The sequence below is a fragment of the Tympanuchus pallidicinctus genome, unplaced genomic scaffold (assembly GCF_026119805.1).
Source record: "Tympanuchus pallidicinctus isolate F22 unplaced genomic scaffold, pur_lepc_1.0 scaffold2, whole genome shotgun sequence".
NCBI lineage: Eukaryota > Metazoa > Chordata > Aves > Galliformes > Phasianidae > Tympanuchus > Tympanuchus pallidicinctus.
Window position 1 is genome coordinate 36037491 of NW_026294721.1, and position 27791 is coordinate 36065281.

At 41.0% G+C, this 27791-nt stretch overlaps 1 protein-coding gene across 5 annotated transcripts in view; it reads right to left on the bottom strand.

Annotated features, from left to right (window-relative positions):
• Positions 1-6622: 6622 nt before the first annotated feature.
• The window catches only part of TNIP3 (TNFAIP3 interacting protein 3), a 60572-nt gene continuing 39403 nt past the window's right edge, over positions 6623-27791 (bottom strand). For 2 of the 5 annotated variants that reach the window (XM_052681621.1, XM_052681620.1), the window contains exons 11-15: positions 27210-27263; positions 25851-26009; positions 21958-22014; positions 8525-8697; positions 6623-6999 (exon numbers count right to left, since the gene is read on the bottom strand). In XM_052681621.1, the coding sequence (XP_052537581.1) occupies positions 6918-6999; positions 8525-8697; positions 21958-22014; positions 25851-26009; positions 27210-27263 (525 nt within the window). In that variant the 3' untranslated portion in view covers positions 6623-6917. Of the gene's footprint in view, positions 7000-8524; positions 8698-13969; positions 14808-21957; positions 22019-25850; positions 26010-27209; positions 27264-27791 lie in introns of those variants that run through there. The other 3 variants (XM_052681622.1, XM_052681623.1, XM_052681624.1) reach the window with 3 other exon arrangements.

Consider the following 27791-nt stretch of genomic DNA (forward strand, 5'->3'; position numbering starts at 1 on the left):
GCAGTCTGGGAGGTACTAAGGCAGCCAGGGGTATTTGAAAGAAAGCTGGCGATTTCCACTTGAATCCACTTGGCTGTCATGGGCACTGTCAAAGCACAGGGGAGACTTACACTTAGTGCAGAGCCCCGAGCTCGGGCTTCTGTGCGAGCAGCCACCAGCAGGCTGAGCAGCTCACAGCGCCCATAGCAAGAGGGAAGGTGGTAAAGGGCAGCTTCTTGTGCCAAGGCAGCAAAACTGAGACACTCCAGGGGAAGGAGAACAGGAAACTTCTGAGCAGATGACTTCAGCCATTGGCTTCTCTTTTCCATCTATCAAAGAATTCCGAAGAATGGAGTTTTACCAGGAAAAAAGAATGAGCACAAAACCGAATGTCAAAATAGTGATGAGAGCCAAATCACTCACTCATATCTAGCTGTGATCTTTCATGCAGCCGTGGTTCATTTACTTAGGGACTGAAACTGTTTCGACTTAAGTGAGCAAACCAATATCCCAAATTTGGAACATCTGTAATTGGTTCACAAGAAAGGCAGCAAATTCTCTGTGTTGTGTGCTGTTTCTCCATGCTGGGAGCCCCTGCCTGAGCAGAGAGGTGCTACCAGAAACAAGATGTATGTTATGCATTACAGAGGGAAAAGGGGAGGAAATGTTTAATAATCTGTCCCATGAATAAATCTGAATAATAAATCTTTCTGGAACCAAAATGGAAACCTGCAATTGGATATTCTAGAAGCAGAGAAGAGGGCTAATTCATCGTATAAATAATTCATTGCAAATTTTAGCACCCAGCACTGCTGCGCATTCAGAATAGAGGACAGATGACACTGTGTGCCTGCATGTGCGCGTTTAATTGTGTGTATCTATCTTTTTTTTCACCCGATTATGTGACTCTCATTGTGGTGCAGATCTGAAGATCTGCCCTCAGTAATTGATTAATGTTTGCTGGTAGGGAAAGGGTATTGTTATCTATTAACCTCAGAAAGCGCAACGTTATGCTGGACATATTGATCAGTGATAAGGCTGCAATGGCTTCAGCTCCCAGCCCTGCAGGGTCGTGGATGGGCAGGGCAGCAGGGCTCTGGGGGACAGCACTTGCCAGTGGGTGTCCCACACACACCCACAGAGAGTCAGAGCCGCAGGGACCTGCCTCCCTTCCTGGCTTCTTGCTGCAATGAAGGACATTTCCTTTACCCCATCTCAAGAGGAAGAAAAATCAAAAGCAAACGCAGCAGTTGGCATGCATCTTGCGAGTTAGCTCAGCTTCTTCCGCATCGCTTAAAAGCACTGCTGTGAGAGGGACCAACTGAGACACCTCGATGGCAAAGTGCAGCTAATGCAACATTGCAGCCCCCTGCCACGCACCCTCCAGGCTTTGCCCAGCTGTGGTGCGAGCTGCCATGCTGCCACTGAGCTTGAGAAATTGCACATTTGGGCCGCTCTGAACTCATTACTCACCTATTTTATCCAATTATGATTTATTTATTAAGCTAATTTTAAAATCTCTTCGTGTCGACTGTTTTACACCTCCGGTACATTCTTTTTAATCCTACTGTTTTATGAACTGATTAATAAGACTTTTTGCTCCAAGACCACAAATCCAAATCAAAAATCTAAAATTCAGTTGTATTGAGTCAAGAAGCAAACACCAGAGTTTCCCATACTGTTGCTGGAAATCATTTGCCATTAAACACCACTTGTTTGATTTTGTCAAATTTTATATAATATTAGAAAAACAAATTAAAGATGGATAATTTTACTGTAAAGTCCCACATCTGCATGTTCAAAATAATGATGAGCAGAGCTCTCATGCTCCAAGCATTATTTCTTAATCATAATTTTATTCCGCTGAGAAAAGAAAATTGGTGCTATTTCACATAATTTAAATAATCTAATCTACTTCCCAGATAAAATTGTTAACAAATCATTGATTTAATCTCAAGTGTCCAATAGACCTCTTAAACTCTGATGCAAATTATCTATTCTGCTAATTAAAACAAATGAATTTAATAAAAGAGAATGGTACAATAATTAGAAGTAATACAAACTACAGGCTGCTTTGATCTAGAACATGCACTCTTTAATTCTTATGTGGCTAGGTGTTCCCACAGACACATCCCAGATCTAAATTCTCATTATATTCCTGTCTTAAAAAAAGAAAAATGTTTTTGACACGTTACTGCAGTGTTTGTTCAGGTTGCTGTTTTCAATCACAGTATTACACACTCACACCGCAGAGCCACAAATTCTTGTCTGAGCAGCAAGATTCAGCTGCACATACAGTTTTTGCAAGCAGCTCTTATCGAGAAACAGGACATTCTGCTCACTATAAAACCTTAGTGCAAAACTGTAAACAGTAATTGTGATTCTGACGGCCAATTTGGTGACTCCTAAAGCATTCATCTGTAAAACACGAAAGATTTCAACTTGCTTGGCGGCAAATCAGAACAGATTTGACAAACTGATTTGGGTTTAATGTGGTGACGCCTCACTGAGAAGGATTCACTTTCACAAAGGGCAGCTTGGAGATGCCCTACGCAGTTCCCTCCAGGCCACTGAAAAGTCCATGGCATCAGCCTCCTCCTCCTCTTCCTCTCCTTCTTACCTCAAGGGGATGAGCGGCCTTTGATATCCTCCTCTCCCATTTCAAGACTTGAGATTTCCCTTTTGGATAACCAGTGATAAGAAGAAAACAAAATTGCAGACTCCACAAAAATACCCCAACTGCACGTATGATGATTATATTTCTTCCTTTACCCCTTTCCCAGAAGATCCAGGATCCCCAGCTGAGAGTTTGATATGAAGATGTTCAGAATCCTTAATATCTGTGTATAGCTGTAGCATATAATATTGCTGTGTTTTAGATATGGCTACCTCTGTGAACACGATGGCCCATCTCACTGTGTGTATATAACTGGCAAACACTTGTTATTCCTAGGAAATGTGAACATGTAATTTATTTAATAGACAGGAAAAAGGAAGAGATTAAAAAGGAACTGTTGGTCATAAGCCCAATCATGGGAAGCAGAAATACACCATAGCTGGGAGAAACGGAAACACATCTGAGCTAGGGTTTGATTCCCCATAATTACTGACATAGACCAATGAGGAAACGAACTGGGGAGGCACAGGTTCTGATTTGATCCATTTTCAAAGCCCACACTGTGGGCTTTAACAATGCAGAAAGAGATCAAATTAAGCTAGAACATCTGGCACAACTAGTCAGACAGCATTAGAAGCATAAATCCAGATATATTAGCTCTTATCTAAGTGTACCCAGTAGCACCCTGCAGCTGGCACCAACACTTTGTGATCTCACATCCACTTCTATGGAAAAGAGATCTGATAAAGGCAGAGTAGTATAGTAAGCTACAGAATGCTTCTCCTAAAAGCATGATAGAAAAGAATCTCATCCTACATGGCTTAGAATAAAAGCCCACCTAACTGTAGGTTTTTCCCTTCTCACAAACACACACTATGGGGCAGTAGGCCATCTTTGCATTGTTTGAAGCCAGTGGCCGTTCGGTGTGACTACACTTGTTAGTTGGTTGATGAAGATTAAAATGAATCTGATAGCAAACCAATCTCAGGTTTACATTGCCCAGTAAGATTCTCAGCACAGTCAGGATGCCCATGCTGCTTTACAAAGGTGGGCCATGATTACTTAACTCATTAGAAAGTGGAATTAGTGATGATCATTCATTCTGCCTTCCCCAAAGAAGGTGGAACAAAGAAGGCATCCACGAGAAGCGGAACCCAAACCTCTCTGCTGCTCTTACCACCCATGTTGAAGAGAAGCACAACGTCCTACAGGGTGGAGTGTTTATGCTGCCCTGTGATGAATTAGTGTATTTGTTTGGTTACACGAGTAACTAATGCACTTCTATAAATGGATTTTTTTAAAGCATTTGAGACATGAAATCTGTGAGGGGAAGTGCACAGAGCGTAAGACACAGCTAATGCTGCTTTCTTTGCCTCACTGGGAAGTTCGATCAGCTTTACACTGGGTAACTACGTGTCAGGTTGAATGCTTTTCCTCCTCACACCCCCATTGCACATATTTTCCTCTAAACCATTAAGCAAATTTTCCAGTGCCGTGATTTTATTTGGGTTTAATAGCTAAGGGGTGGAAGAGTTGTAATTACACATGGGAAGCATGCTAGGGGATAGAAAGATTGGAGAGAGCGAGAGCTGGAACAGCTTCGCCAGACAAGCGAGTGACAGGACAACGAACACACCAAGGGAAGTTTCAAGCACTTCTAGCCGCAAGAACACATTCCCATTTCCCCCACCTTTCCTGCTGAGCGTTGCCAGTTAGCAGCAAGCGCTCGGGAAGCCAGGCTTGCTCAATAAGAACAAAAAATGGGCTAAAAGCGAGGCCGATGTCCCCTCCTGTCCCCGGCCGCGGCCCGAGGAGCCCCATCCTTCACACACGAGCGCCATCTCGTGGGCCTGCCCGGAACGCCAGCACGGTTCAACCCGGCTGCTCCGAGGGCAAATGGCCGTTTCTGCATCCCAGAGACAGACTGGGGCCCTCAGGGCTGGCAGGGCTCGCCTCTGGGTCTGGGCGTTCTGCGGTCCTCCTCGCGCACGCATGCTGGGGACATCTGGATGGAAACTGTAGTGGATTTATGGGTGTATTGATGGGAGACAGCACAGTTCCAGAGCCACACGGTTCCCTGTTCTAAGGATGTTACCATCATTTTGAATCCTTTGTTACTAAATACTGGATCATGTAAAGATATTTCACTCAGTCTAAGTAGAACATCTGTTTCAAAGATCTATTAATTGCTTCCCATCTCAAGTGAACTGATAATAGAGACCACTGTGGAAGATTAAAAGCTAACCGTAATAAACTGCATTGGCTAGGAAAGCAAAATTTAAAAACATTTGAGATTGAAATGATATTAAATACAATTATGCAAAGCTTAAAAACCAACATCTTCTGTAACAGCAGAAATTTGTCTGTGATTAAGGAATGCTGCATGTGGGAACGCACATAACTAACTTGTCTGCCTTCCAGAGCACTCTCCATGCTCCCTCTGGCACAAAGAGGAGCTTCCACAACTCAGGAGGTAGCAGGACTCGCGCGGCTGCGTGAATGGCTTGCACAGTTCTGCAGACACCCAACAAGCCCAGCTAGCTGGTCTGTTTTTTCACGCTATTCATATGTTGTGAAGAGCAAAAGGCACAACGGAGATGCTCACTGTTTACGATTTCCTTGTAGCTAAGTACATCAGAGCTATTCAAAAGAAGTTATTTGCAACCCTTGATAAGAGCAAGGACTGCTCATTAGAAGATGGGCAATTACGAGAAAAATGAGAGAACTGAATGTTTGTGTGTGGTCCTAACGAAAGTCCATGGGAGAGTTTGCCTCAAGACATTAAGAAATCTGTGCAGATGAGCTTACTTCTAAAGCCATAAGAGCCAAGGAGGAATTGACTGGATACATTTATTTAATCTTGCCTCTCATTTTTACAACACCAGCTGGAGGAACACAGGGAGCCAGCTAAGCCAGAGATTCAGAGTGGAAAGAGCATCTCTGGATTAAGTGGCTGGAAATACATTTGGGGTATTACTGTTCCAAATGGAGTTGTTTGCTTGAAGATAATTATTTTTTCTCAACACCAGCTTTAAGGCTATTGTACAAGCCAACAAACATTCTCCAACCGCGGTTTCATTTCCCATCCCTCCACACAGAATCAACATTTATTGTCTGTAAACACTACTACCCACTGTGCCAGAGGACTCTGAGGAATTTTTACTAAGATTACTGCTTGGAAAACACCTAAACTAAATACAAGAAACATGCAGGCAAAAACTTCACAAGACCCCAGTTTCTCGCTGAAATCTATATTCTTCTAGGCTCCACAGGTAGCTTCTGTCACTTTTTCTCAGCTTTCTGGGGATGATCAGAATCCAAACATTGGAACAGTGATCCCTGTGGCAAATGTATTTCCTTGAAGAGGAAACCATTACTCCAAACTTTATGTGGTGCATTAGACAGAGCATATAGGCAGAGAGGGCAGAGCCATAGCTGACCCTACCGCAGCACCAAGTTGGATGACTGTACACCATTGACCATATTTTGATATTCTTATTAAGGCAAAGTAGAACAAGAGGTAATGGTCTTATATTATGCTAGGGGATGTTCAGGTCAGATACTGGGAAAAAAATTATTCTCCAATAAAAGTACATTGCATTGGAATGGGCAACCCCAGAAGGTGGTGGAGTTACTGTCCCTGAAGGTGTTCAAAAAACATGGAGATGGGGTACTGATGGATGTGGTTAGAAGGCATGGTGAGCTTGGGTGGTCACTCTCAACTACATTTCTACCTGTTATGGCTTTATCAAACAACTTTCCGAAAGACAATTGCTCCTACTAAAAATGAGAAATATGAAACAGCACACTTATGGTAACAGTCTGTACATCAGCAAAATATCTGCATGGTCTGCAATATAACCACTCAGACAGAAGTTCATCACATGGCTAACTTTCCAAAGTTCAGATCATGCAGACTGTACTAGCAAGAAAAAACATTATCTAAATGCCATTGTTGTACAGCATTGACAACATTGTCTGTCCAAATGTCCTGTTTTTATCTAAATGCCAACGTTGTACAGCATTGACAACATTGTCTGTCCAAATGTCCTGTTTTTATTCTTTGTGGCTTGCCACCATCCCTCAGAAAGCCCCACTAGTTCTGTTAGCTGAGGAGTCAGGGTGGAGATTAAAGAGGCTCTGATATGAGCAGCAGACTTGAGTCTTTAAAATCAGGTTTATGGGGTAGATCTCACCTGGCTGAGGGCATGTATCGATTCTCTGATCTTGCATACTGAGATTTCTTTGAGCTAATTCTGCTAAAGGGGCACTGACCTTCCCCGTCCTGCTGAAACACCCCACTCTGGCTCAGTAAAGGAGTCTAAGGAAGAAAAAGATGTCCAAGAGCCATCACCTGGCAGCATATGAGCAATGCCAAAAGGCACAATAAGCCTTTCTGCAGCCTGAAGGCAAAAAAGAGACAACGTTTAGCTTCAGAGGCCCCTGATCCCAACAGGAAAAACAGCAATGGAAAAAACAGCACACTTGTGTAAGCAGGACAGGCTGCTTTGGAGCCCAATTAAACTGTCCTAGTAAACTCAAAGTGCCCTTATAAAAGAGTAAATAAAATAAATGGAAATGCACTTTCGCCCTAGCAGTGTATAAACAAAAAGTAAGCGCTAAGGAAGCACCAGCATGGTGGCAGATTTTCAAAAAGCTGGTGGCAGGAAACGGTCTTCTGTCACCCAGATTCATATAAAGCCTCCTCAGCACAGGTAAAGTTTCCCGGACTGGACAGACCTGGTTAAAAAGAAGCCTTCATTTTCTGTTACTTTAAATCTCTGCCCTGGGGACATGGCACCCTGACCCTTGCTGCATAACCTGTCTGGAAATTATAGCAGTAAGTCTCTGCTCTCAAGCTGAGACCAAGCTTTTAGAGCACAAAGTGGATGTGTTCACACGTGCAGGAGCTTCACAGCTCACACACCATCCCTCAGCCACCTGGAAGCACGTGGGTTGACTGGATGCATTTTTCCCGTAGATCATGGAACACCCATGCAGTTTAACAGAGCCAGAATTGACATGGTTCTGCAGATCCCCACCAGGTGTCTGTGGACTCCAGAGGTGGAATGTCTGCAGAATTTCAAGGAATGATCTGCAGCAATTCAAAGCAGCCCAAAGAAGTTAATGGAGATTTATATGACTGCAATGCAACGGGAGTGCAACTGTGCTCTTTCTTGAGAAAGAGGGGCCAGGATGAAAGACAGCTGCTGGGCAGTCCTAACACATTTGAGCCTGAGCACTGTCTAGGATACATAAATCAAGGTGCAATGCTTGCATCAGTTTCTATTCAGATGAAGAAAGGCTTATGGTCTTCATAAAATTAAGCTGTTTTAAAACAAAATGAAATTATCCTCATCAGCAGTTGCAGAGTTTATATATAGAAATCAAACAAAACTGAGCAAGCTGGATGAGTCAGACCCAAAGTGGAAGCTATAGAGGATGTTTCTTCCTTCTTCAGCATCCTACCTGGTGCCGCTCAAAGGTTTTTGTTTGCCTTTCCCACGTCTCTTATCTGTGCATCCAGATACGAAGTGTCTCACAACATGCTATCACTTGAATATTTGCATTCATCAGGGAGAGAACTTTCATTAATAAGAATTCAATTATTTGGAAAAGCTTCCTGCTTGTTGAGCATCAACCTCCTCAGTTCTCATCCAGCAGAAATTTTACTATCCACATACCTCATTTGGCTCATAAAACGCAAAATAGATGGTTTGTGCGACTCAGGAGTAAAGGACTTCAGAGCAACGAGCATGAAAAGTGGAGCCTGCCACAGGCATCTGTGGAACAGTAGGAAGTTATGGCAAGCCTGTGAATGGTAGCACTGTCTGAGGTTCCCCGTGGGAATGCGATTAAATTAACAGCACATTCCGATTAATCACTGTTTTATTCTGGAAATTTTCCTCCCAGCCACCCAACAGGTACCTTGTAATGCAGAGCTGCAACTCACGGGGGTCATTCGATAGCAGCAGGCTTGCCTTTATGGTGAGGTGTTCTGCTTTTGGAGCTTGTTCTTTGAGTGTATCGAAGTGCTGACTTCCACATGAAGACTGAAAATACGGGGAAATTGTTCTTCCAAAGCTGATTTGGTGTTTGCCCTGTCATTCATGCAAAAAGAATTTTATTTGAAGTATTCCATTCTTTGGTTGTTGACCATGTTTTCTGCTCTCATTATCAGCTCTTCAGCACAACCAATAGAGTTTCTTCTGATATTTTGTTACAACAGGTTCCCTGCTGGATCACAATTAGAAGGGACAGACCAGCTCATATTTCAAGCTTCAGTAAAGTAAAGTTCTTTATCAGTTTTAATCATAATGAAATAATCTGGCTGATGCTTTATGCCTTGCCTTCAGTATCATTGCTAAGTGAGCAGCATACTTAGTCAAAGAGAGGTAATTTTGTGAGTAACTTGCAGTGGTCCTAAGTACATGCCAGTTCTGTGTGCCTCCATTAAATGGATTAATTTGGTATTTATGCTGCTAAGAGCTGAGGCTCAGGATGCCAGAACAGGTAGGAACAAAATGAAAATTTCCTCCAAGATAATTAAAGCATTTCCCTCTGTCTCCTCAATTAAACCAAGCAACTAAATGAAATAAAGCAACCTGAAGATTAAAATGCCAACCAAAGTGTTCTAGTTTTCATCAGAGCTGTAATGCCATATAAATACCAGTAGCATACATTCTGCTTCCCAGTCCACAACAATTCCCTTCTCCAAATCCTCCTTTAGCAGAGGGGAGAGCTGCAAAGATCCCTATTCTGATGCCTTCCATTAGATCAACAATGCCGTAACCTACAGTCTCAGTCTCACCAGATCTCAGATGCTTTTGCAACGATCTAGCATCAGTGAACATACTCTGTTATACACCCTATCTGCCTGCCCTCGTTGTCCTAAGCCGTGTTGCATGCCCTGCAGCTGGTGTGGGCCCTTTGCACGAGCAGCCCTGAGGCAGGAAGCACCTGGGGGTTCCCACCTGCAGGGATGGTGGAGAGGGGTTGCTGCTGCCCTAAGTGGAAATGCAGAATTAGCCCGTATCCTGGCTCCTGGTGGGAAAGTGTTTCACTAATCAGAACAATACTTTCCACCCTGCGGTGTCTCACAGACCTTTACACTCGCATCTGCAAAACACAGAGAAATTCTCCTGTCATTCTCATAACAAAGTCAAAATACAGAAATTGTTTTTAAATCTTGAGGGGTTTTTGTTGTTGTTTTGCTTTTTTTTTTAAAAACAAGGGAGAGTACTCTAGTGTGAGTAGAAATGCTCTCTCAGTTCAGCACAGAGTGCTACAGGAATGGCTGTAGTAGAATTTCATCTCATTAGGGTAAAGCTGCATTTCCAGGATGTTCTGGGGCTGGTGGAGAGCTGAGATGAGTCTGATCAAAAGTTTTTGTCAGACAACACTAGCTTCTATTCCTATTCCAAACTGCAGAAAAAGAGGAGGACAATGACAAGAACTTTTGGGCATCTCATAATCCTAATTCCTCCAAAACAGAAAGAAATGAAAGCGAACAGAGCAACAACACAGGGAAGGAGACTGAAAGTATGACACGGAGCTACTGCAGTCGGGTGTGGACAAACAGAGGCAAAGGGTCCTGCTATCCCTAGCATTAATAATGCACTTCTAGTTTTACTGTTTATATTCATTTTATCTAAGAAGAAAATATTTTGTTTTGAAAATGTTCTTATTATAATTCATAGGATTATGTATAACAATAGAACACTTTGCATTGCAGAGGATAACAGACTAATCTCTCCTACAGGGATAACATTCCTTGCCAAGAGATCTAGAAAACAAAGCACTGAACTTCTTAGCAATTATTAAAAACAAACAAGGATGGTACACCACAGTTTGAAAGGCCATAGCATGTACAGAAGGATTTAGAAATCAATCACACAGAGAAGATGGGAAATGAGGTTAAGGAGTTGTTTGAACAATAACAGAAATATTTCTGACAGGCAAATGATGAAGGCTACAATAGAAACAACATCTTATCATATAGGATGAAAAGTCATGCTCTGGAAAGCAAAAGAAACGGTAAGAAGATAGGAGAAACAGTGAAACATTATAAAGGAAATAGAATGAGGTAAAGATTCATTGTTTGGACAAGAAATTAAATATCGATGCAGCAAAAGATCAAAAATTATGGATTCAAGGAAGGTAAGGTGATCAAAAATTTTGCTTGTATTCTCTCAAATCATTCTGAGCTGGAATACCTAGCCTCCCTTTTATAGGATAGGATACATGTTTATCTGGGAAACCCTGCATAGTTTGCCCACAGTAAATCCTGAACCCACTTTTTCTTTTGTCCAGGGCTCCCAAGGCAATTAGAACAGCTCCCAGCTTCTACTGGCAATTTTTCCTTCTTGAAAGAAATGAAATTTAAGACTAAGAGAGACTAAGGAGGGATACTATTTAGTGATTTATAAACACTTATATAACAACTTATCATCAGTTAAATCCTCATAGTGTGCCACAGGGTATCTATGTAACAAAGTAGAAAAATATATCTATAGAAACAGAATGGAATAATCATTAGCATGACTGCCCCCGATTGCACCTAATTCTTCCAGAAGAGAAAAGCACTTTTAGAACTACATTATTTTAGACAAACATGGTGTTTTAAATACCTGGGAAGTAAATCCAAACCTAAAATTTCATGCAAGCAAAATGCTGGTGTCACATCTGCTGGCTCCACACACACAAGCACACACACACAAAAGGACAAAAATTCCCCAAAGACCTCAAGCTTTCCAGTGTCTCATTTGCATTAATCACTCCGTGCATTCAAACATGTGCTCCTACTTTAATGTTGGATAATTACTGTTATGATAATCAAAACATCATTTAGTGAACCCAGCATATCATGTTGTAAATAACATAAAGATAATATTAGAAGCAGATAATTTAACCTGACATATGAAGACTTGCTCTCATTCATTGAAATGAAAATTTCTTCACAGCATGTTAAGTATGTAACACTGTAGCTGTATGGAAAAAGTTCAGTTTTGAAAAAAAATCTATAGAAACCTATGCCAAAAAGCACATTTTTAGATTTCAGTAAAATAGATTTTTTTAGTAAATTATTTAGTGTTATTTAGTAAAATTGTGTGTCCATTAGATTCCACGGCTTGCCACTCAGAATCTGCACAATTCTGTGATGACAGCTGGAGCATGCCCAGCAGAAGAAAGATGGTGAGCTGGCCACAACCAGCAAGGAGACATCTGGGAGCCCCGTCATGTTAACTCAGCGAGTAATCAGTTTCACCACGGGTCAGTTCCTCATCGTAACCATCAAAGTTTACCACTTTTAACAGTGCAGCTGCGTGGTGGGCAGCATGGATGGAGATTGAACAAGGCACGGCAGTGGCTCTGCTAGACAAACAAGAAGAAGCATGCAGGCTGCAAGTCAGAGTCCTGCAGTAAAAGAGGAAGTGCAAAGGCTAGTAAACATCCCTTTAAATGGCTGAAGGGTTTTGACAGGAGCTCACTCTATGCTTGCCTTGTTTTCCCAAGCCAGCATGAAAGAGAGGAAAAGAGGGCCTACAAACCTTGGCAGAGCTCATTAAAGATTCAGGTATTCAAATAAGTTTCTGGTCCATTATTAAATAGAGTTACTCTGTCTGTGCGAATTGCTCCTTTGGCAATTTGCATAGTAATTCCAGCATTCCCAAACCCTCAGCAGTTCCTACAGAAAAAGGGAGGTAAAAAGAAAAGGCCTTTCACAAATACAAGACATGAGCTCTTAACTGCAAAAAATCCGCTCACCACCAGTACACAAAAATATTGGAGAAAGTTCAGTTGAAAGGCTCAGATGGAAAATCTGGCAGGTGTCTGGAAAATAAAACATGAAAGAGAGATTGGGGACTGGCAGAATTTTTTTTTAAAGGTGCTGGTGCCCAGTTTTGGCAAAACTAGAGGAAGGAACAGTTGCTTGCTATGAGTAGTTTTGGTTGATCTTCAACTAGAATAACTCACCTCCCCAAACTTGTCCAGGCCACTGAAGAAAGCATATCCATTGGGGGTACCTGAATCTGATAACACTAACTCAAATTGTTGGGCCTGCATTTGGGAAACATGCATCTGTACCAGAAAATAGGAAAGAATTCTATGGACATTTTAGGCATATCCAAAAATATGTGGATTTTCTACCATATAACACAAAGACTACCTCACACTTAGCATGATTGGGATCTGCATGAGTCAAGGTTTATCGCCTTGTGCCCAAGCCAGCCAGACATGAAAAGCCTGTGACTAAACTGAGAAAAAGGTAGCCCTGCAAGCTCTATTTTCTTACGGTGAATGGCTCGCGTTGAATCATCTGCTTGGGCCAGATAATGCCTGCACAAGTTGCAAGATAATGAGTTAAGCTCCACCAATGGAAGGCACAAACCTTCGAAGTGTGTTGGGGAAAACATCGAAATGAATGAAGCGAGGTTTGTTGCCTCCCACAGCAGCTACACAGAAGCTGGTCTGTTTGGGGAAGGCATGGCGCCTTTGAGTGCAGGGTGCCCTGCCCACAACACTGGTCACCTGCTGGGAGCTTGCATTGAGCCGGGCTACATTATAATTGGATTTTCCGAAGGCACTGCATTAGCATTTTCCATGATCTCACCCTTATTAGCCAAATAGCTAATCGGAGTCGCGCTCTTACACTGTTTGCTAGTTAAGCGATCCGCTGCTATACTGTCTGCAAGCCAACTGCAAATTCACACAGCGATAAAAACTCCTCTTTATCTAACAGGCAGGGAGTTTGTTCTGGGGCTAGTCTTGCAATTAAAACTCTAATTTTCAATAGATCGTGAAAAAGCAATTTCTCTCCAGTGCTCAGTTCACTTTGCGCTTCGCTTAGGCTGTTCCCAGTTCTTTACTGTAAGTTAGGAAAGCTTTTCTTTAATCAGCATAGGCAAGAGCAGCATTGCAGTAAAATTTAACAATAGAAAAGTCCTTTCCCATGGACTCTTCCCTAGTGTGTCTAAAATCAAACTCACAACGTTTCATCCTATATGGTTATTATTTAAATGCCTCTGTATGTTGATGGGAATTAAAATATCTGTTCTAAATGCAGAAATGACACACAAACCTTCTCTAGCTGATTCCTCTCTGTCTACATATAGATCAATAATCTGCTTGAGTAAGAATTTCAACTCATATTAACTACTTCTGTGTTAGCAGGAAAGCACACAGGACATCTCATATGGCTCCTGGCACTAAGTCCCCACTTCTTCCTTTAGATGGGGTCCCAGCAGCTTGGGGTACCTCCTTCACCAAGAGCCTGAAGGGAAGAAGCAGTCTGGCAAGTGCGTTATGAGGCAGTACTTGATGAACAGTCATTGACCAGAGTTTTAGAAAAGTCTCATAGTCGTAATACAATTTTGTTTAGAAATCCAGGCTTTATTCTCTGATTGGAAGTCACATGACAGTGTTCAGATTCATTGCAGTGGGATTCTTTGCAAGAAGTCTTTGGAAATATAAATCTGCTTTCACTGTGAAGTTAAGCTCATGAAATACTTACACAAAAACTATACAGATACAAATAAGTATGAATAGAAAAAGAATTATTGTTTTGAAAGGAGGGCTGGCCTGGACTCAGAATGGGAATAGGCACCATGTGCCTGGCCTAACATCAGTGGCACCTGATTCCAATTGCACAAACATGTTAAAACAGTGAAGTGCATTTCCTTTTGTACACACAACCAAGAGAACCTACAGAATTCAAGATGGTACCATAAACAAACCATTCCCAGGAATCAAATAAAAACAATTATAATTGTTAAACAGAAAGAATCACAACGCTATAGAGCTGGAAACTCTTGAATTCAAACCAGATGCAACTGTCTTCCAAAGCCCCAGCAACAGCTCCATCTTTTATCACAAGGCTTCTTAACAAATAGCCAGCACAAACAGCATTTTCAGAACAAAGGGCATTAACGCTTCCCAGTGGAGTTTTAAGTGGATCGTGAGGATCTCTAGCCTGAACAATCAGCTTTTCTATTGTCCTCACAGGGATTTCACAAGGCATAAATAACATGCCTGAAGAGATAAGGAGCTGGGACCAAAAAAAAACAAAACAAAACAAAACAAAAAAAACACCAAAAGAAAAACAGAACAAAACCAAATAATGAAATTGCAAGACTAGCTCGCAGTCTTGGGTGTACACATCTTCAGGTCAAAGGCTGTCAGTGATGGGCTCCTTTCTCTGATGATGAATCTGCAAAAGTAAATCAATAGCATGATTCTGACACTGAGAAATCCAATCTGCAAATGATTCATTTATCTCAATATTTTCTCTCCTCCCCTTCCCTTGGAGCCAATATCACACATCCTTACAAGCCAGTAATCAACCCAATACAAATAATAGTGAGCATGAAGAAGCAAAGGAGTGTGGGGACATTCTGCAGTGCACCAGCATTCTCTATCTAGTCCTGAATAATCATGGTACAGTGCAATGCGGAGGTTCTATTAACCTCCATTCCCTATATAAAACCCTTCCTGATCTCTAAAAAGAGCAACTGACATTCAGCAGTGCTCATTAGGTGTACATTAACAGTAGGTGCACCCAAGAGAGTAGGTAAGTACAAAAGTACAACAGAGAGAAGAATTCAGTAATAATACAACTGTTAAGTAGGTGTCTGCACTTCAGATGTGTTTATCAGTAACTCATTCAAGCTAGGAAAACAAAAAATGATCAGAGAAAGGAAATGTACTATGGCCAATGTAATACGTCCTTCCTTCCTGAAGCTTCAAAAGATTCTTGAAATGCTGTAACTTGTTGCTAGTAGCACATACACTGGTGCTCACACCACTTCACTTACAAGAGAAATATTAGGAGTGAAATACCTCCAGCAGGGATTTGAATTTGCCTAGGAGAATTGCTCTGCAGCTACTATGCAGTAACCCCATCTTTCATGTCTGAACACATGGGGTTGATGATATCCAAATGCAGATGAAAGAAAGTTAACCAAAGTATCCACATCTGTGACAAGGCACAGCACCACACAAATCATTGATTTTGGCTAAATTTTTCCTTTCAGGTATTATCAGAGCTAAAATTCACGTTCCTTGTTCAGAAAAGCCAGGAAAGGCAACCATTAGCAGATTGGTTCTTTGTATGTATTTAAGGTAGACAGAAAGAAATACAAATATATAAATATAAATATTTGTGCATTATGTGCGCATAAGATAAATCAATAATTTACAGTTCAGTGGAATATTGTACTCTTCTACCACATAGAGAACACCTCAGCTTGTATTCCCACACAATGTTTTTGAAGCAAAACCTTTTCCAAAGAAAACAATTTGATGAAAATGTGAAACACTGACTCTTTGGCCTTGAGCCTCTGACTTGCATTTTGAGAGTTCCAGGCAGCTCTGGTCCATCACTGCACAAAAGCCTCTCCTGCTCCCAGCCCCAAGGTCACATAACAGCATGGCACCAACAGTCTGCCATAGAAATGAGTGTAGAGGAAGACCAAAAGCTTCCATGATTCAGCAGCAAGAGCAATATGTCCAGTCTGGTCCTACTTTTCCAGCATCCTCTTTTCTGCTCACATGACTCCATGAAGAGAGAACACAAATCCTTCCCCAGTCAGCACAGGGTCAGATAGTATCTCTGGGCAGAGATGCAAATAAACCTTACAGATATGCAGCAGAGTAATTTCATGCACATAGCTCCCTGCAACAGCAAGGAGGATGAAACACAACTTTTCTACCAAGCACCATATTTCAAAAACTTCACACCAAATTTAATATCCAACGTCCACTGAAAGCAAAACAAGATCTAGATAAATCACAATATGGTGTTCAATAGAAATGAAATTATATCCAGAGATATACAGATATACTGTTTCTCTTCACATTAGACACTTTTGGATTGTACTGTAGAAAATTAAAAATTTTTCTGTGATCTCTATCTCAAACTGACTTCAAAAAGAAATACTTCTCATGTTTTTGATGTTAAATCTTAGAGGGGTTACAGAGTGGCCTTCTCTTTATATTGCAGCAACAAAACTCAAGTTGTATCAGTGAAAATCCTGGAAATAATCACGTATACACACCCAAGGGAGGGCAAGCTGTTAATTAAATAACTGTCTTGACTTTTCTAATGAAATGTATGCACTGAAGACAGGGTAAATACCAACAGTGTTTCTTTCTTTTTTTTTTTTTTTTCCCCTCTCCAGGAAAATTAAGATGTCAGTTAATTGACTTTTGTTCTGTCTGTTTTTCATTGAAGATCTCCGCAAATAAATTTTTCCATTTCACATTTTTCCCCTCCCTGCAGATGCCATTATTTTCAATGGAAAACCCCACACTTCCCCCCTCTTCTTCCAATTAGCTGTAATTATAACAACATTAGCCGCAAAGTAGGTACCCTTGAGGCCAAAATCTGGAAAGCAGCACAGTGCAGAGGGGAACAGGAGATGATATTATAATGAAAGTAAGTGGACATATCAAGCTGCTACATGTACTCTTCTGGGGATCCCTAGGGCTTCACAGGTTGGTTTCTGCTTTCCAAGGATGCCAGTTGCCTCGCTAAGAGCTGCCTGTGCCCAGCATAACTGGATCCAAAACTAAAATGTACAGTTTAGGTGAAAGAAATCCAGTAGTTGTATCAAACGGGGGCAATTGGGGTTCTCAAACATGTATTGAGACTCTTTCTGCCAAGAAAACAAATACAGTAAGATTAATTTTGGATGTGAAGAAATCAGTATGTGCCAGCAGTTGTGGCATGCAAAAGGGTTCTTGCTCAGAGTAGGCTTTGTGCTATAAACCTCTTTTCCAGACAATTTTCCATTAAAAACTGAGTTTGGGGAAAATGTCCAAATATTAGTCTTTTTTTTTTTTTTTTTTTTTTTTTTTTTTTTTTTTTTTCCCCCTAAACTGCCTTTTCAATTTTACGCAGTTGGATAAGGAAGGAAATCAACACTATTTGCCAAGAAAAGTGACATTAAATGCACTTGCTGAAATTCTTTCTGCCTTGCTCCCTAGAAAGGAGGGAAAAAAAAGGGGAAACCTGTTCCAACAATTCTGAGTGACAAAGCACAGATATTTAGGAGCTAATGTCCCTCTGAAAGCAGCACAGCTGGCAGAACAAGGCTGAGCTGGAAGGATTTAAGCACGCTGTAAGAGCAGGATTTCCAGAGAGTGAAGAACTGGGGATGGGATCATCCCAGAGGCAGACAGGAGAAGTTAACTTCTCAGAAACCCGTTGCTCATGCAATGAGTCATCTCTCTTCTTCCTTAGCCTCTTCCTTAGCCTCTACCCACCTCCTACCATTTATCATTACACACTGCCCTTCTCTCTTTATTGTGACCCTCAAGAAAATAGCCTCACATTTTTGGAAGCCAAGTGATTTGTCCTAACCCTGCCCTGCAAACCATGAACACCCATTACTTAATAGCCTAGTCTCTACTACCACCCATCTATGGGGCATGGCAAGGCACAGAGTGCTCCTGCCTAATTCCCCATGCAGCCTGCCTTCATGGAGTGTTTCATGTTTGGGAAGAGAAGGAGAAGACATCTTTGTTCTTACAGACAAGCTGTGCTCTGATATGAGTCATCTGACTTGTTTTGAGCTGTTCAACAACATGTGCAACGTGAAACTTCTGGGATACTAGTAGGAAGAAAAAGTAAGGAAATCAGATCCTTAAGTTCAGATACAGTCCACATGCTCCTCTTTGCAAAAGTCTGTTGAATATTTCTGGATTCGGCTTGGATCCCAACCTTTCTGGAAGTTATATTTTATGTGGTAAGTAAATCTTCACTGTTCCACACAACCCCTCACAGGTCAAACAGTCTCCAAGCTCCTATGATTACCAATGGCAGTACCATGTTTCTTAATATACGAGGCCCATCGAAACTGTTTCTAAGGCCTCAAAGGCCTGAATGGTACTTTGATAATATTTAACTAAATGCCCTAGTGCCAGAAATTTATTTATATGAAGCAAGTTTAGTAGTCAATACAAAGTAGTCTAAAGAAAAAAAATGTCAGTTTACAACAGCACAGATGCCTCTATCACAAATACTTGCAGAAAAGGTAAATTCATTTCAGGACAGATTTGCACTCTAATGCAACTATTTCTGATCCACTAAGCAGACAGCTTTTAGAGACACCAAAGCTAAAATAAACCACCTCTTCCTCTACCTTTGTTTGGCAGTGTCTTTGGGCTTTTTTGTTTGTTTGTTTGTTTGTTTTTGGTAGACCACTACAAGTATTACTAGCCAGGACTCTTTCTTACTCTTTTTTGCAGGACAATTTATCCCAAGAAGTTCTTCTTCCTCTTTCTGACTTTACTATAGGGTATCTCATTTCTCTCATTTCAACATAGCAAACGCAGTTCGATTGCAGCTTGCCTCACTTGGGCTTCCTCTTCCTATCCCATATCAATTTCTGCCCTTAAATTCCTGAGGTCTTGAGGTTTTTCCACCCTCCCTTTCTTATCTGGGAGTTCTAGATTTTAGTTGTTTTTCTTTAAAGTCTTCCATTTCCCCTGATTCATTTCCTCAGCCAGAAGATGCACATATATTGTCTCTTGCTACTTTAAGAGCTCTTTGTGGCTACAATCACTATAGTTTGAAACATTCATTGCTTTGTCCTTTGAGATTGACTGTCATTTTCCTTGGGGAAGCATTAACTTTTATTACAGAAAGCATTTCAAAAATAGCCGTGGGCATCTGTGAATAAAAATGGATTAAGTAATTAAAATCCTGATTACTGAATCAAAAATATAGAGAGGCCACATATTATTCTCAGTAGCTAGTCCTGGACAACATCATGTCTATAACAGTCAATAGCTTTTGTTTTACCTATTCAGACACATAGAGAGATCAAAATTTTAAGTACTCATAAATGTATACCAAGATTACTAGTTGTGCTTGGTCACATCCAGATACTCATACCTGCTTGCACACACGCCAGCCTTCAAATTCCCATGCTCTACACAAAGGCAGGTGCAAGGCACTTGAGAACACTGTTGCATTAGGCTTTGAACTCTGTGTTCAAGGTCACACTGCTGTCATTTCAATGCTGAGAACTAGTCTCCCAAGCCGCAGCACCCACTCTCACTGTACAGTAACTTCATCTTACTGCAAAGCCTACAGACCCTTCTTTTCACCCAGATTAAATCCATAAATGGTGCACAGATAGGAGCACCTCTATCTATTCTGTATCATAGAGCAGGTTACTGCCAGCGCAGACACTCTCAGATTTGAGAGGTGTTTAAAACTGGGTTGGAGTTTTTTTTACAGCATGTCATTGAAAAGATCTGCCTTCTGATTCACCTCATTTGTCTTCTGTTCTAATGCCACAATCTGTGACACATACTTAGTAATTATTTCTCAAAGAAAAAATACCAGTATTGAAGGAAACTACGTTCAGATAGGGAAAACTTAAAGGTTTGCCCTAGAAACATCAATCTACCAAAACAGCATTTCTAAAGGCAACTGCCTTATGCTCAGAGTTGCTGCACTGGTGTTTGTTTTTTCTATAATGAAGCACTAGCTCAGAAGAGATGAGATTTATTGGTCAGTTTATCACCTAATGAGGAAATGAAAGCTGAGAAATGAGACTCAGGAATGCTGCCACACATACTAACTCATTTAAACTCAGAATTGCAATTAGAAGTAGTCAAAAAGAGAACAAAGAAATTGGAAAACATTAAGAACACTTTCATCATATATTCTTGGAGATTCTAAATTTGAAACATTTCTTAAAACAAATGGCTTAAATACAGATTTAATTTAAGTGACTATATATAACATACAAATCCAGGCTAGTGCATTTTAATTGATAGTAGACATTGGACTTCTCTGTGACCAATGGCTAATAAAACACTGTTTTATTAGCAAAGATAAAAAGAGCCCTGAAGATACACTACAGACATACCCTACATAGCACCATGATGGTACTAGCTGAGAATTCTTCATTATGGACACTAAAAAAAGAAAGGGAAAAGTCTGTGAGTTTCCTACTCACTGTTTCAATGAGGAGGTGGCATTTGGATGTTCTGGACAAGGAACAGTTAAAGAAAGACAGAACATGAGGTTTAAAAAAGATTTTCAAGGAGGCAGAAGTCATTATAATCAAACAGTGAAAAATAATTTGCTTTTCTTCAGATCCCCTAAGTGTACTGCCCTGGACCACAGCTGCAGTTGGTGGCCGGACGTTTCATACACTGGTATAAACATCCTCTCAGTATTCTCTGGTGCAATAAATCACTCTGAGTTTAAGTGGGAGGAACTACAAAATTAATCTCCTGTCCTCTCTTGCAGTCACAGCACTACTTTCCCTGCAACCACATCAGAACCCTCCAAGCAGTTGCCATGTAATTATGGGAAGCTTGTCCTCTGTTTTGGCAAGCTATGTTCCCACCGCACCCTCTCTTCTGTACAAATGTGGGGGACTATAAACAACAGAAGAGTTACTCTGCAGCCATCTTCTTCCAGATGTTACTATGCAGTTTTTGCTGGTGACTCCCTCCCAGTCCATATGGAACCCACTCACCCCAGGAAATGGTGCTCAGATGGAGTGTACATACTCTGGCAGTTTACACCAGCTAACCTGGTCACTCCCCTAATGCTGCACTGGATGATGCATCATTTGTTTGAGACAGTATTGATATAAAAGGACCATTTAGACATGAGAACAGAGAAAAACATGAAACTTTAGAGAGAAAAGCAGTGGACTGGGGAAATTCTGGATTTGCACCCAGAACAAAGTCCTTTCTTAGTGCTCCCTGGCGGTCTTTTAAGAGGCCTCCAAGCACTTCAAAATTCCAAGGAACTCTGCATGACTTCAAATGCAGCTACAAATATTAAATGATTCTCCTGGTTTTCAACAGATAGCTTACATCAACACTTCAGCAAGCAATTAATTTGGTCTGTTTAAATAGTTTTATTTTTAGACCCAGCACACTAAACTACCAGAACTGATCAAGAACAGGCATTTTCACTTTAAAGTGAAATAATGTTCTAAATCCTGCACTTTGTTATCAAGGACTCCTAAAACCTGCCCCATCCTGGCTCCCAAGTTTGGCTCATCATTGAATTTAGTTTTAGCTGAAGCAGCAGAACCTCTAAAGACAATTCTGAGGATATCTACTCTTTAGGACTTCACAGGCATTTAATGAGGCAAATCCATGATCCCATAATGTGTAACAGAGATATCTTACCGATTGCAACAGAGTCAAAAGCTGTGACATAGATGATATTACATTAGAAACATCACCTGTGTTGCACATACACCAATCTCATCTTGCTGAAGCAAAGCTGTCATGTAAGCACTCAACAGATAAATAGGAAAGTTTACTATATATCCCTCGAAAGCCCCCATTTAAAAAAAATAGTACAGCTGTTGTCTTACCCTTTGCCTTGTGCTGAACATCTGGAGGAAACTGGTCAGGAACATACCACTGATAGTCTGGCTGCACAGAAAAATAAAACATTATTACAGCAATATGGACTTCACAGACACTTCAAACAAGAGAATAGTGGCATGTTAAAAACATAATTGTGCTGTGAAGCTTTTTATTAGTCATACAGAAGTAGCTCACAAAAATCTTATATCTAGCTTGATTTTCTACCAGTTGAGACTTTCTGCTTGCTTCCATCTTTGTGATGCAAGGTTGCTGCACCAATTAGAAACATTGTTGTAAACCTTTCTAGATCCTTCAAATCAAAAAATATTAACAGAAGCTAGTTCAATTTTAAGTGGGCTTTATAGTACACTGCAGCTAGGAATTACTGTGCCCTCAGTACAAGAAAGACATCGAGATTTTGGAAAGGGTCCAGAGGAGGGCGACTAAGATGATCAGGGGGCTGGAGCACCTCCCCTATGAGGACAGGCTGAGGGAGTTGGGCTTGTTCAGCCTGGAGAAGAGAAGGCTGCGGGGTGACCTCATTGCAGCCTATCAATACCCGAAGGGAACCTACACCCAGGAGGGGAGTAAACTCTTCAGAAGGGCTGACAACAGCAGGACTAGGGGAAATGGATCCAAGTTGAGGGAGGGAAGATTTAGGTTGGATGTTAGGGGGAAGTTCTTTACAAGGAGAGTGGTTAGGCCCTGGAACGGGCTGCCCAGGGAGGTTGTGGATGCCCCGTCCTTGGACGTGTTCAAGGCCAGGTTGGACGGGGTCCTGGGCAACCTGATCTGAATGTGTACGTTTGGTGGCCCTGCTAGGCAGGGGGGTTGGAACTACGTGATCCTTGAGGTCCCTTCCAACCCGGGTGATTCTGTGATTCTGTGTAATAAAGGAATAAAACATATCAGAAGATATGACTGGCTCCATCCTCTATACTTAGCAAGCCAGAGAAGCCTGGTGTGCACTGTGACATGACAGGTGAACCTGTTCTACTTTCAGTACAGCTAACACATTGCTTTGCACAATAGGAAAATCCTTTTGAATAACGTTCTCTCCCTTTTCCCTTTCCCACAAATTAGCATTTCTGTTGCAATCACATTAGCTGTTGTTTGATAATCTATTGAAAATACCGTGGGATGAGAAGATTCCCCATCTTTCTTATAAGAAGCACTATTGAGAAGGTTGTGTGCCTACAAGCATAGTACATGGAAATTCTTCATGGTAAGGAACAGTAAGGAAGAAAGCAAAATTGTGTCATAGTTTATATTGTGCACTGTGGTAAGTGAGTGTTACGAGTAGAGAAAACAATCCAGGGACCAGGCTGTTTATCTGAAGCTCTGTTAAACCAGCAGTGTGATTTGAGCACTGCATTCAAGCTCATCAAATTACTTCCAGGCTTCAAATTAGTTAAATAATTGCTGTTTTGCAGAAATTACTCTAACAAAACTCTGAGTAGTCCAAGGAGACTCTTACAGACTTCAACTTGTAGAGAGAAATGCCATTAATGTCTCAAGAAGTTTTGCCTCAATTAAGATGGCAAGATGAAGCTGCAGATACAGAAAAGAGATTCAGCTTCTATGTGTGCTTTCATTCAGTCACATAGCAGTGATCATTATCATATGTTGCCAGGGAAAAGGAAGTATCCTATTTTCACTTGAAGAACATCGTTCACAGGAATTAACTAATTCTGTGTTTGAGGACAAACAAACAGGCTTTGATACAATGCAAGACTGTGCTTTACTTTATGTGCCGTTAGTTTTCCCCTCTAATGGTTCAAAATGTATTTATCTGCATTGCTCTTCTGAATTTCTACTCACATTTTTGTTCTCTGATTTACTGTTTTCTTTCACGCGTACACAATGCAGAGTGGAATGCATTTCAGAGAAAAGAGATGTATTTCATGTTAGACTAAACAGATTTTTTCTATTGACAAGTAAAATGAACAAAAAGGCACAAGATATAAAAAGACTGAAAAAGCAAAAGCACAGACTAAACACACAGGATTACATACGTTAACTCAGGACACCCATTAAATTGTAACACCTTTCCTCATTGCTAACAAATTGCTCAGGGAGCTATCAAAAGCTCAGAGCAGTAACGCTGCACTCACACAGGCAGAGAATTTCAAAGAAAGCTCAGAATGAAACTAGGAGTTACAAAGTGACCAGTCAAAGTGACCCCAGTGTTCCGGCAGGAACAGTTAAACTGTAAGCCCAGTGATCCTTTACAGAATTAGAAATCCAGACGATGAAAATTCAGGGAGAAGAGCCAAAATAATCTGGGACAGTGTCCAAATTGAAGTGAAAAACATTCCCCAATGCTTCAAATTCTGATAAACAGGTAGATGAGCACACTCCTGAAGTATGGAAATGAGGTTTGATCATAGCCTTCTCCTTGTTCCTGCAGCCTTATATGTATTTTGCAAGAACTAAGCCTGAATTTCTCAAATAAATGAACATCTTTAGTAGGCGATAGCTTTATATGCAGAAACAGATACTGCATATCTAAAATGACATTCACCATGTTTAAATGGATCTTCACTGGTTTTGAAGGGGTACAGTCTTCTTTTTAGATAACCCAGAGCACTTCAAAAATATCAGTCTTTGAAGCAGTATTTTCATTGAAATATACAACTCCATCTGACATAACCTGGCCTAAAGAAATAGATTTCACTTCATGCTGAGGATTACAAGAAAAAGGCCAATTTCCTGCTGTGTTATCTACATACAAATGTAACTCCCACTTATGCTTCTTTTTTTTCCCCCCTCTTCTCCCAGTACACAGGCTTGCTTGGGAAAACTTCATTCCTAGAGCATTCATGGTCAGAGTGGCTCAACTCTAGTAGAACCTCATTCCTCATATAATCCTACTTTACATCAGAGGACCAGAAGGAAGGTACTACTTGGTACAAGAGATAGCATCTGGAATTTCACCCTTACAGTTTAACAGCAGCTCTGTGAATCCTACAGCTGGCTTGTCAGCGTGTGGGAATGGGGACGGGGAATGTGTGACCGTGCATCTGTCTACAGGAGTATTGCCGGAAGGTAGGACAGCTGTATTATCCACGAATGCAGAAATCGTAAGTGAAGCACAGAAGTTATTTTCCAGTGACAAGGCCAAAGAAAGAAATACTCAGGGTAGGACATGGAAATAAGCCATTAGCCAACAAGCTTTCTTAGGCAGACTAGACAGAAGTGAACAAAATAATATTGGCTGCAGCTAAATACTTATTGTTGTCACTATCATTTATTCTGAATGCCCAGAACTGGGATCCAGCTAGAAAAGGCTCTGAATTTACATGAATGTAAGTTAATCTGAGAAACCAGCAAGAGCTTAATCAGACAATCTTATTTATTTTTTTAATTATAGGATGACCACCATTATGACTGAAATCAAATGGATAATAGTCCCCTTTTTCTACTCAGCAATTTAAAAATAATTAGTATTTGCTAAAATTATTTTAAAATTTACAAGGATATATACTTAAGGTATGTAATTATTTACAGGCTTAAATTGCTGTAATTTTTTTCCTCTACACACAGATTTCAGTTGGCTATGCTTCAAATGAGACATGGCAGCAATCTGTGCAATTTAGTACCAAAGATGCTGGAACAACAAGGAAGAACAGAGCATGCTCATAAAAGGAAACCAGCATGTTGAGAAAGACAATTATGGAAGAGAGACTGTGCAGAACTCAGAAAGGCTCTTCAGAATCTTGAGGTAAATCTAAAACCTGCATGAAATCTTGATCTGGTGCCAAAAACAAATGGAAAACCAACAAATTTGGATACTGGTGAGGATAGCAGTATGGCAGCACTGTGTTAATTCTTCCGTGGTCACCATGCTGTGAGAAAATCAGCGCCTTTGTGAAACTGGAGAAGGTGGGAACCTTACCGAGTGCTGCTGCTGTTCTTGTGCTCTGCGAGACACTCGGTGGACTCGAGGATCTTGATAGTGAAGAAGCAACCCACAACTCCCATAATTAACACACGGGGAGAGAAATAGTGGAGGTGGGTAGGTGAGCCTCTCTGACTGTAACGGAATATCTTTTGTCTGTCAAAAAATAAACAAAACAAGAAGAAATGCATTACTAACAGCATACGACAAACAGTAGAATATTCACATACCAAAATGCCTTGGTGAAAAGGAACAGGAAAGAAAAAACCTCTCTCAGTGTGTGTCACAATGTTCAGTTTATTCTCTCAAGTCTGTTCATGATTAAAAAAATAAATTAAGAAATTTGATCTTTGCCATGACACTTTTTGACACTTTTTATATTAGAATTTTTCTCCTATATATGGCAAGCATATTTCTGGGTGTTTTCTGTCTTCAAGAGTTTTTCATCTCATGCCATAGCTTTCAATAGCTTGAAGTAAACCTACTCAGACAGGTACTCATGCAATGAAAAAAAAAATCAACTTCTGGTCCTTTGATAATGAACTGAAGTCTGTGGTATTGAGATTTGGTTGAGTCTTATCTTGGGCTGCGTATCAGTAGAATCAATAGGAATTCGCCAAGGGACAGAACAAGGAGGAATGACAGATGAGTCAGAACTAAATATTTTGACTTCAGAAAATAAACTAATAAATATGCTGCATGACTGTATGACTGTTTCCATATTTAAAGTCCTTCACAAGCTCTGTTTAATCATATCCCAAGGCAGAAAGAGACAAACAAGATGAATCCAAGTGTAAGTTCCCACTACCTATCTGCCTCAAAAATTTCCTGTGGAAAGAGGCAAGGCTCAGCCAAGTGCAAAAGGAAGAGTTGTGCAAGGGCAAATATGGAGGAGCCGATGCACAGGAAATTTCACACCCTACCTGGTCCCTCTCATCTGCTCATAGCCACAGATAACATGTGGAATGGATTTTTGTAAGCAACTGCAGCTGATCACACGAGGGGGATAGTTTAAAGCTCTGTACCAAGCCTTTTTATGTGGGCAAGCCTCAAGTATACCTCCACTAGCCTCTGTTTTCTCTAGAACACACCAGTGAGCCACAGGTAATTCCCAGCTACAGCAGATCTGACCTTCTGGCAGGGGGAGAGAGGAAGAAGGAAGGAGTGCACTTGTTCTCCCAGTGTAAAGAACCAGAACCCTTCAGGCTGTCTTGCCATGTGCAGTGCCACTAGCTGTTGTGGCTGGCAAGCAAAGGGAGAGGCTGGGCTCTTAAGAAATGGAGATACTCCTCAGTGAGCCCAAGGGCCAGCATTTCAGTTACATCCAGCAATAAGGAACAGGAAAAGAGAGCGTACCTGCTGCTGTAACTGCCTTTCTTGTGGTTCCTTTCCTTTCAGACAGGTCTTCATCTGTGAAGAAATGAAATATTCACCCTAATAAACCAAATCTCTAAAAGCCACATCCAAAGCTGTTCCTGTCATTGCAATGCAGCAACAACCAAGTTTTACACAAACACCATGCAAGCACATGCACCATGTGTGTACTGTGGAAACACTTCTTGCTCAGAGAGCTGGGGAGGGTGGAAGAGCCCATGCAGCATTGTTTGTAGTTCCCTATTTTCACAGCATCCACTGATCAGCTAGGGCCATGCAAGTTATGTATTTATGGTCTTCAGACAAAGCAAAAATACGTAGGAAGAATGTGTCTGAGTGCGTTCTACCAAAAAAAAAAATAAAATAATTACTTAATCAAACCATCCAGGAGTAGGCTGGAGTGGGAGAAATGTAATTAAAATGTGTTTGCATGCAATACTAACAGATTTGTCCTAGGTCTTTCTGCATGCCTAGGAGGATTTCTTTTTTTTTTTTTTTTTTTTTTTTCCTCCACACTTGCATGAAGTGCTTTGAAGCACCTATAAAAGCATTCACTAGCCAGAG